Genomic DNA, 9,195 nt, shown 5'->3' with positions numbered 1-9,195 from the left:
CGCAGCGGGAGTGGGGAGCGCTGCCTGCACTTCGGCCCAAGGGGGGAAAGCGGGTGTGGGCTGAGGCGCGGTGTCCCTCTCTTCCTGGTGTGCCGACCCGAGGGGAGAATGGACTGTTTGTTACCTTGTTGTCAACCCCCAGTGGCGACATGGATGGGTTGGGGACGAGATGATTAACTTTTGTGTTATTTGTGGAAACAAGTACATAGGATATTTGTGATTTAAAAATTCCAGTAAAGATCATTTTGGAAGAAGTGGGAAAGGAATGAGGATTTTTATGGGGAAGGTGGCAGATGGTTTGGAAGCACAGGGACACACCCGGGACAGAGAAGCTTGGTCAGGAAGGAGGGACTGGAGCGCCAGGTCATCAGGCCTCGCTCGGCCTTGCTCTCTGTCCTGTCCCTGCGTGCACGCCTTGCTCCACACGGACGAAGGTAGCCTAGTCATCCCCATCATGGCCATACCAGGTGGCCCAGGCCCACCCAAACGCCACTGTTGCCCCCTACTGGGCTCTTAGACTGTAAAGAGCCCAAAGCTGACTCCTGGGGACGCATTCTGCCAGGCCATTTCCTGTGACAAGAGGGACTCTCCTCCTTTGCTCTCAATGTCCCTTCCCAAGACGAGGAGTGTGATGAAGGGGTCGGGAGCCCCGGCTCCCCAGCCATGCACGTGGTCACCATTCCAACTCTGCCTCCACCACTCGCCTCAGGCACAGTGTCTAGTGTCTCTGAGCCTCAGTTTCCTCATCTGAGAAATGGGGCTGGCGGTGGCTCTCTGGCCCCAAGGATGGTAGTTACATCCGATCAGGCACGACAAAGCACCTGACCCTATGCTTCCCACCACATCGCCACCGGGGCTGGCGTATCACTGCCCTCACTCTTAGTTTCCTTCCCAGCATCCTCTGAACCCATGGCCACACCAACCGAGGAAATGGCTGGATTAGGAGCTGGGGCTGTTCGAAAAGGAGAAGACAACTCTCCTCGGGCTCAGGCAGACCCAGGCCCATCCTCCCGGTAGTCCAGAGGGCTGGTGGTGCTGACAGCAAGCAAGAGAGAGAGGTGAAGTCTGAAAAATAATGGTTTTATTTGATTTATGTCACATTTTCATAAATGGCATCTAGTTTGAGAAAACAAAGTTCAAATCTGCAAAAAATGCACGTACAAATCTAAGAAGGCAACTCTAGAGAAATATACAAAGCAGGACACGGTGTGTTAGGTAGAGTTAGGGCTCGCGTCCGGGGTCGGCCCGGGCCTGCGTTCTCATGGAGTGAAGCAGTCCAGGAACACGTGCCCAAGGGAGCCTGTGTTATTTTTAAATATATATGTATGTATGTATGTGCGTGTGCCAAGTTTATCTACACCAGTGCAAACCTCTCGCAGCGTGCAAGCAACTGTATTTCCTAGGTAAGCTGTCTAATTCAAAGTTACCGGTACTGTATTATAAAAAACAGGGCGTATATAATTACATATTAGATATACAGATATATGCACGTGTTTGCACGCTGGTTAAGAAAGGTTACTTGCATTGACTCTTGCTTTGGAAGGAAGAACAAAGGAAAGACGTTATTAAAATAGCTGCGCATCAAACGAAAGGCAACGATTCACAACAGAGTCTGTGGCGATTGGGCCGCACCCGCAGGGCCGCGCAGGAGAAAAGGGGAGGCCAAGGGCATGGGGGACCGAGGTTCACTCTGAAACACACGGCCTCTTCTGTTGAGCAACTCAGCTCCGTTCCCCCTCCCACGGGGATCACGTGGTAAAAATGGAAACCTCACGTGTGGGGGATTTTATTAGCAATTTGACAAGTCCTTTTCCCTTTTAATTAGCTGAGGATGTACAGAGGGGATAGTTATGACTAAGCTGGAGCGGTCTGTGATCTAAAGGTCACGGAAAAGGAGACCCCACAGGTGCATAACGACGGGATTGTAAAACATGGAGAGGTATTAAAACAACAGGGCCGCCACAGCCACCGAAATGTTCTCAGAAAAATCAAGTCCCAGGGCTCAGACTGGGCCTCCAGGGACCCACAGCAAGCGGGGCTCAGCTGTAAACCCACAAACCCCGGACTTACTGCCTTTCCCTGGAAGCCTGATCCAATCCACTCAGCAGCAGAGGGCCCGTGGGGCCCCCAACAGGGAGAGAGAGGATGTGCCTGGTGTTCCAGCATAGCCTTGTTTGGCAGACCTTTTTTTCTCAAAAGCTCCCTGGGCTGGGCCAAGGGCTAGGCCAGGAGGAAGGGCTGGTGTGGACCAGGCCTCAGGGCAGGGAAAGCGAAAGGACAACAGTTCGCTCAGGGTCCTGACAGCATGGGCTCCCTGAGGTCTTCTTTAAGGGACACCCGTCCAGGGGACCTGAGAAAGGCACCAAGCAGTCCAGCAGGGGGGTCACACACCTCACCACTCCTACGCTTGCTCACCAGGCCTCAGCATCTTGTCACAGCTCAGCTGGGCCCCTGCTGCCGTGACCAATCACCCCTATCATGAATGGTACAGCAGGTGGCTTACAAGGGCCCCCAAATCAGGTGTCCTACATCAGTGAACATTAAGGGGATGCCATTTAACTGTATCCAATATTGGGGCCGTGCTTAAATTCAGGTGCGAATTGTAGGCCAAAGGCGCGCACAGGTGATCAGCCCGAGTCTCTGTCCTGTTTCCTCCGTGCAGACGCAGCAAACAGGACAGGTGCTCCTCCGAGAGAAAACTCCCACTGAATGTAATCATTTCAAAGTTGGCCATTTTTTATTTATGTGGCTGGGGCTCACGCCACTCCCAAGATCTGGTTAAAACCACAAAGCCCCGCGAGACATTCACGCGTGCTCGTGGCCGTGTCCTTGACATGGACTGCAAGGCGGTGGCTGTGGAGTCAGTGCCCCAGCCGTGGAAGGACCGCACAGAGCTGACAAGCTCCCACACGCCCTCACTAGGCCCAGGTCCAGCTGCAGGCTCCGCCGGGGTTGGGGACAGGGCCAGGGCGCTTTTGTGCCTCCGTTCCCTTCTCTTCAGCTTTGCAATGGTCACTACATGGTGGAGAAGCCCCAGAGCAGTGTCCCTGCCCATGACAATGCCCACCCTGGCCGGAATGTGGTGGCCGGTGTGTGTGGATTGTTTTCTGCTGTTGACCCCAGCAGCATCCGGTCCCTGAGCCTGGCGTGCACCCATGGGAATCACGTGCATGCCCCAAGTTTGCACAGGTGCAGAGCAAGCTTCCTGGAGGGGCCCCAACACATCTGTTGAAGGAAGATTCCAAGTTGGCATGCTCAGAGAGAACATCAGAAGTGGAGCAAAGGCCAAACCCTTCTCTTTCCTCAAAGATGGGAACAGGAATTGGGAGGGGTATGCCCTTGTCTGAGAAAGTCTAGCCACAGCCAGGGGAAGGGTGGGCATGAGAGCATCCTCTTCATGCTGCCTTCCTGCCCAGGAGGCGTGCGTTTAAGCACAGGCTGGAATGAGCTTGCAAGTGTGAAAATTAATGTGCACTAGGGGTGGGGGTACCCCTGCTCCTTCCCTGCTTCTGGTCCCACAGCGGCCCTGATGGTTGTCTCAGAGGCATCTCCCTGATGTGAGAGGCCAGGTGCAGGGACCCAGAGAGACCTTGACTTTCACGTAAGCTGGAGCAAGGGAGGGCCCGTGCTCTGCAGAGCGGGGAGGCTCAGTCAGCAGGCATCTCCATCACAAGCTCGTGCAGCATCTGGGGTGCTCTCTGATTGTGCACGCCACCCCTGGCTCCCTGTCACTTAGTGGAGGCCATCGGTTCTGTGACTTCATGCAGCCCTGCTCTTTGCTGTGTGTCCCAGGTGGGAGGGAAGCCCCATGTGATAGCCCAGCCCTACACACCGCTGCCCTGGAAGCTCATGCAGCGGGTGATGCCAGACTCCTGCTGGGTCCTGCTCAGCCTGACTGGGAGCCAAGCCTCGTGGGGGCACTCTCCCCGGAGCAGCCACCCGCAGAGGCCACGGCCTGAGAAGTGGGTGTCCCAGACGCTTGGAGCCATGACTGAGGATGACACCCTGGTGGGACACTGCCTGGAGACCATTGCAAGGGTGAAGGGGGCCAGAAGGCGTGGCCACCTGCACTGGAGGTCTTGGCCCTTTCTTGAGGTCACAACCAACATTAACAAGGCAGGAGAGGGTGGGTGAGGAGTCTGGGAGGATGGGGACCAACCACAAAACTTTAAGACAGTTCAGCATAAAACATGGAAGTTCCCAAGGGACAAAGGCGATTGTTTACAATCAGTGTTAGACCAGAACCCTAAGTAATAAACCCCAAATCCTCCTAAACATACGGCAAATATATTCAAAATAGAACCTCAAAATGCATCGTCACTAGCCAAATTCAAGCAAGTCGTTTTGAATTTGAAGCATTTAACAGTGAACACGAGCAAAAGCTGTATGTAAAATATTTTATTAGCAGTCTTCATTTCTCAAAAGTATCTAACTTTATAGTCATACACTCTGACACCCCGCCCCCCACCCTGAGCTGTTCTGCTTTAGTTTCTGTCACCCTGCAATTCAGCGGGTGTGGAGGAGCACCTCGGTGGGTCTGACTGTGCTCTTACCATCTGCGGGGCAGGCATGAAGTGGGGGTTTTTCTTTCCTTTTCAGAGTAGAGGATGACCAAGGATTCACACATGAAGGAATGTGCTATGACGTACAACCTAGCACAAGCCTGCACGTGTGCACGTGTGTGTACACACGCACGCACACACGCACTTACCCCAGCCCCTCTGCCCGAGCTCGTCCACAGGTGGCACCCCTTGGCGAGGCGCCCGAAGGGGAGAGGCGTGGCCCCCCTCCCATCTCAGCTACTGTTGAGAGCTAGAGTTGCAGAGTGAATGGCCAATAAGCTAGCATTGCATTTTATACCTTACAAAGTACTGTCACGTACACTTGTTCACGGTGCGCAGGGGGCAATGTGGCAAAGCAAACAAAACAAACAAAAAAAAAGGAGACCTTGGGGTCAGACTGGGGATCGAATTCCAAATCCGCTCTTTCCTGGCCCTGGGACCGGGGACCATGCTGCCCCTCTGCCAGCCCCGGTGTCCTGTGTCTCCTGAATGAACACAGTGACACGGTCATGGGTCCCCTCCTGCCTCTCTGCCCTGGGGGGCTGGCCCATGTCATCTGAGCTCCCTCCCCAAGCCCGGCGCCTGGGCAAGCACCAGACTCAGGGATGGCCAGCCCATGTTGACTGAGTAAACAAATGAGGAATTCATAAGGCATCAGCGCGGTGCCTGGAACACTGGGCCAAGAAAGATGCTCAGTCCACTGGAGATTGTCTTTCTCAGGGACACCACCAAAGTGACTTCGACCTCGTGGACGTCTCCTGTCCCTGCTGGCCTGGCCGTGCCTTTCTCAGGGTGGGAAGATGACCTTTCTGTGGAGGAGTTTCTACCTAAAAGCTGATCAGTCCCATTTGCTGGTCCTGAAGGGCCCTCCCCCAAGGTGACATAATCTGATTCCAGCATCTTCTATGTCAATGTTCATGAGGGGCTTCTTCCCTTTCTGGGGCGAGCTTCCACTTCACCCACAGCAACTTGGAAGAATTTAATGCTCTAGCTGATATTCAGCGAGTGTAACAGAGGGGGCAGAAATGCTCTCCAGGGTGACAGAGGCAAGGGGCTCCCCTGACAGTGTCTTGGGGCCAGGATAGTGGTTAGAATCCCAAGTGCCCCTTTCTCTCCTGACAAGTTTCATTTGAAAGCAAAATTCTCCGAGCTCCTATCTCCACTCTGTCCATCTCTGGAGAAGCCATCCATCCTTTCCCCGGGGGCTCATCCTTCTCTAAATCAAGAAGCGGTCAGCGGTGAAAGGCGAGTTCTCATCCCTGCATTCAGAAATCACTGAAAAGCCTCGGAGTTGGGAAGGCGGCCTGCACATCTTCGCCTACCTCTTAACCACATTTAGAAAAATCAATCAATATGTTGCTTGGAAGCTATCCGAGGCCACTGGAATCAGGTATTTTCTCAAACTACCTTGAAACAAAAGCAGAGGGCAAATACCTGGAGATCTGAACAGAATGGCCGCAGTGCAGTAAAAGCTGGTAAGGGTTTGTAATGAGAACACACAACAAGTAGGGGGCACTTGCTGACGGTTAAATTGGGGTGAAGGCAGCATCCTAGGGGTGACTCTTCCTCACTCAACATGGCTGTAGGTCTTCCAAGGCAAATCATCCTGGGGAGCTGGCTTAGTAGCCTTGCTATACCCCACTTAGCATCCTTTAAACATAGCCCTGGGTTACTTTGCATGTGGGTTTCCCTCCTAGCAGCCGACAGCTGTCACGTCCCCAAAGATCGGCCCCTGGGTAGGGGGCGACCTCCAGCAGTTCCTCATCTATGAGGGGACGACTGACCTCTGCTAACAGTGAAAAACGGAAGTGCAGAGAGCACCAACTCCTATGGGAAAAATCCCTTCCGAGGGCTTAGGAGTTGAGATTTTCAATCTAAAGAAGAATCTCACGGATTCCTTCTGCAGTTGCTGAGACATCACCCCAAGGGCTCATTTAATGGGATGCAGCTGCCGGTGCAGTGGGGCACCCGGGCCCACTCAGGGCGGTGCCTGGCATGTGTGTCCTGAGTCGGGACACAGAGCCGCCAGCGGAAGGGCCTGCCTGGTGGGGGGTGGGTCCTCCAGCACTGACCTCACCTGACGCAGTGCTGAGGCATGATGGGCGATTTTCTCCTCTCCCCAGCTCTGTACGCGTTAGGCTGTTCCTACGTGGGTCTTTCTATGTGTGATATCTTATGGGCAAGTCTACCTTGAAATTAAGACGCCTTTTTACAAAGGCTAAGTTTGACCCTGGTCACATAACACAGTCTGGGAGGCAATGCCGTATTTGTGTGGAACAAGCAAACCTAAAATTCCATTTTAATATACCTCGATGGTGTTTGCTAAAACGGATCTAAGGGTGAAAAAGCGACCTCTAAGAATTGGCAGATTGAATTTGTGGGCAAGTAAAAACTGGACTCTTTTCACTCTCTGAAGTAGGAAATAAGCGTTTGGGGAATCGAACCGAGGAATCTCTTAGAGTAGACGTGGCCTTGAGACCAGCTAGTGCTTCTGTTTACAGTAGAGGAAGCTGAGGGTCAGAGAGTTTGTGAATTCGCCCACAGACACACCGTCTTTCACTAGGGGGCGCTGATCCCAGGGCAGTGATGTTCTCGCAGAGGAAAGCAATTCCACTTCCCTTCAGATGGCCTTCTTTGGCCGGAATCCCTTCCTACCTTGTGGACACACTGCGTCTGAGAGCTGACAGGCACACAGCGCCCTGTGAGGAAGTCAGAGGCTGTTCACCCTGCACATGCTGCTATTCCTTCCCTAGAGAGAGTGACTCCCATGATTACGTCCCCGGAAAGCAGGGGCTTAGGTCTGCAAGGCCTGCCCAAGGCCAACACTGAGAAGGCAGTTTGGCTGAGATGCCACAAGAACCAGCCTCCAGAGGCGCACTCACCCACAGCCTGTTTGGCGAGCCGCAGACACCTTGGCCGCACCAAGTGTCCGCTGGGCTCCTGCTCGGGCCTTGGGTCCTAACGAGGTCTCAGCAGCTTCCATCTCGTGTGGTCAGCTCACCTTTCATGGCTGCACCTGGACCCCTCAACGCCCACACCCGGATGCCCCTCAGCCCGGCGTTCCCAGGTTCAGTGGAGGTAGTTGATGTGATTAATGAGGAAAGAGGAAATGGTTGTAAAAACGCAACAGGGCAGATCTTCTAGAATTTTTTTTAGGCAAAATTAAGGTGCTCAGAAAGTTAGGAAGAAAGAAAATATATTTTGCTTAAAATAAGAAGCAAAGGGAAAATAAAATACTTTAAAAGACTTGGCCAATTTCGCCTTCTAACTTTCCGTTTGACTTTTTAAAACGTCTGCATGGCTTGGTGCAGCGTCCCCTCTCAACCTGGAACCCGGGCTTGCACCTTCCCAAGTTCATCAATGAGGCCAGCTCACCCTGAACATTGCTCTTCAACAAGCACTAAAAAGATACAGTTTCTTAAATATGAATGCAATTCATCGACTTCTGGCTTGGAAAATGACTTCTCATTGGAAAAAGAGACAAACTGTAGAAAGACGAAAACTACGAAAAACAAGTCATAAAATGGGACCACTTCCCTCTTTGCCTTTCTCCCCCAGGACGCAACTGCGCAGTGCCCAGCAGAGAGGCTGCCTGCATCCCCCGTCTGGGACCAGAGCGAGCTGGTCATGAGGAAGAATGCCACCGAGGGAGAGCCTCTTGTCACCAGCTTGGTTGCGGGTTTCAGTCCTGCCCCGGCTCTGGAAGTTTTAAATTCTGCATGTGAAAATTATCCTTTCTACATCTTCTTTCTAGTTAAAGCTGGAAAGGGTGATGGAGAGAAGGCCCGACCCCACTGGGCGGAGCTGTCGAACACTTGGCCCCCACGAACCAGACGTGATGGCTAGGGGTTGGGTCACAGTTGTCCCTGCGTCCTCGGGCACAGGCTGGCCGCCACGATTCTACAAGTTGCCCCTGGCGGCCATGTCTAAGTTTCCTCTCTTCTGGCGTTCCGGAGCTTTACCTCTCGGCCCGGATTTTGTACCTCAGGACAAAATAGGCGATGAGGCGCAGCGAGATGAAGAAAATGCCCAGAACGATGAAGTCCAGGTAGAGCTTGGCGTTCTCCACGTCCAGCTCTCGCAGAATGGCCTCTGACTTCTGGAAGTGGCAGGTCTCGTCAATGTCGCAGTGCAGGTCCTCTCGGTCCAGGCCGTAGATGGACAAGATGACCCCTTCAAAGCCGTACCTGCAGAGGAAAGAGCCCGGTGTGAGGACGGCTCTGCCCCAGTGGCCCGATGACTTCCCCCTGTCCCTGACTCTGCCTCCGTTTGCCGAGGGCAAAATACCGTCCACTTCCCCGTGGCTCCCTTCCCACAGACCCGTCCTCGCTGGAATACTTCCCCTCCTCCCAGCACCTCCCTGAGAGAGGCGCAGGCGGCAGCTTCACTATGTTTTCCAGTTCTGCTCCCTCCAAACTGTAGGTATTTGTTCCGTGGCTGGAGGACGTGAATGCCACTCTGGTTACTTCTGATGGCACACACTGTTTAGCAGTTAGAGGTAACAGGGTCTGACAGCCTTCCAAGCACCCACAGCACTCTAACAAAACAAAACACTTCTGCCCCATCTCTTGTTCCGTGCCAGCCCCACACTGTCAGAACAAAAACGCTAGTTTTGAGGAGAAAGAGGAGGTTT

The 9,195-nt window shown here is 53.4% G+C and overlaps 1 protein-coding gene across 1 annotated transcript in view; it reads right to left on the bottom strand.

The window, feature by feature from the left end:
• Positions 1–1,063: 1,063 nt before the first annotated feature.
• The window catches only part of ABCG1 (ATP binding cassette subfamily G member 1), a 51,405-nt gene continuing 43,273 nt past the window's right edge, over positions 1,064–9,195 (bottom strand). The window contains exon 15 of the mRNA XM_024561897.3: positions 1,064–8,749. Within this exon, the coding sequence (XP_024417665.2) occupies positions 8,521–8,749 (229 nt within the window). The 3' untranslated portion in view covers positions 1,064–8,520. The remainder of the gene's footprint in view (positions 8,750–9,195) is intronic.

Source organism: Desmodus rotundus, chromosome 2, assembly GCF_022682495.2.
Source record: "Desmodus rotundus isolate HL8 chromosome 2, HLdesRot8A.1, whole genome shotgun sequence".
Classification (NCBI taxonomy): Eukaryota; Metazoa; Chordata; class Mammalia; order Chiroptera; family Phyllostomidae; genus Desmodus; species Desmodus rotundus.
This window is presented reverse-complemented; position numbering and strand designations above follow the sequence as displayed.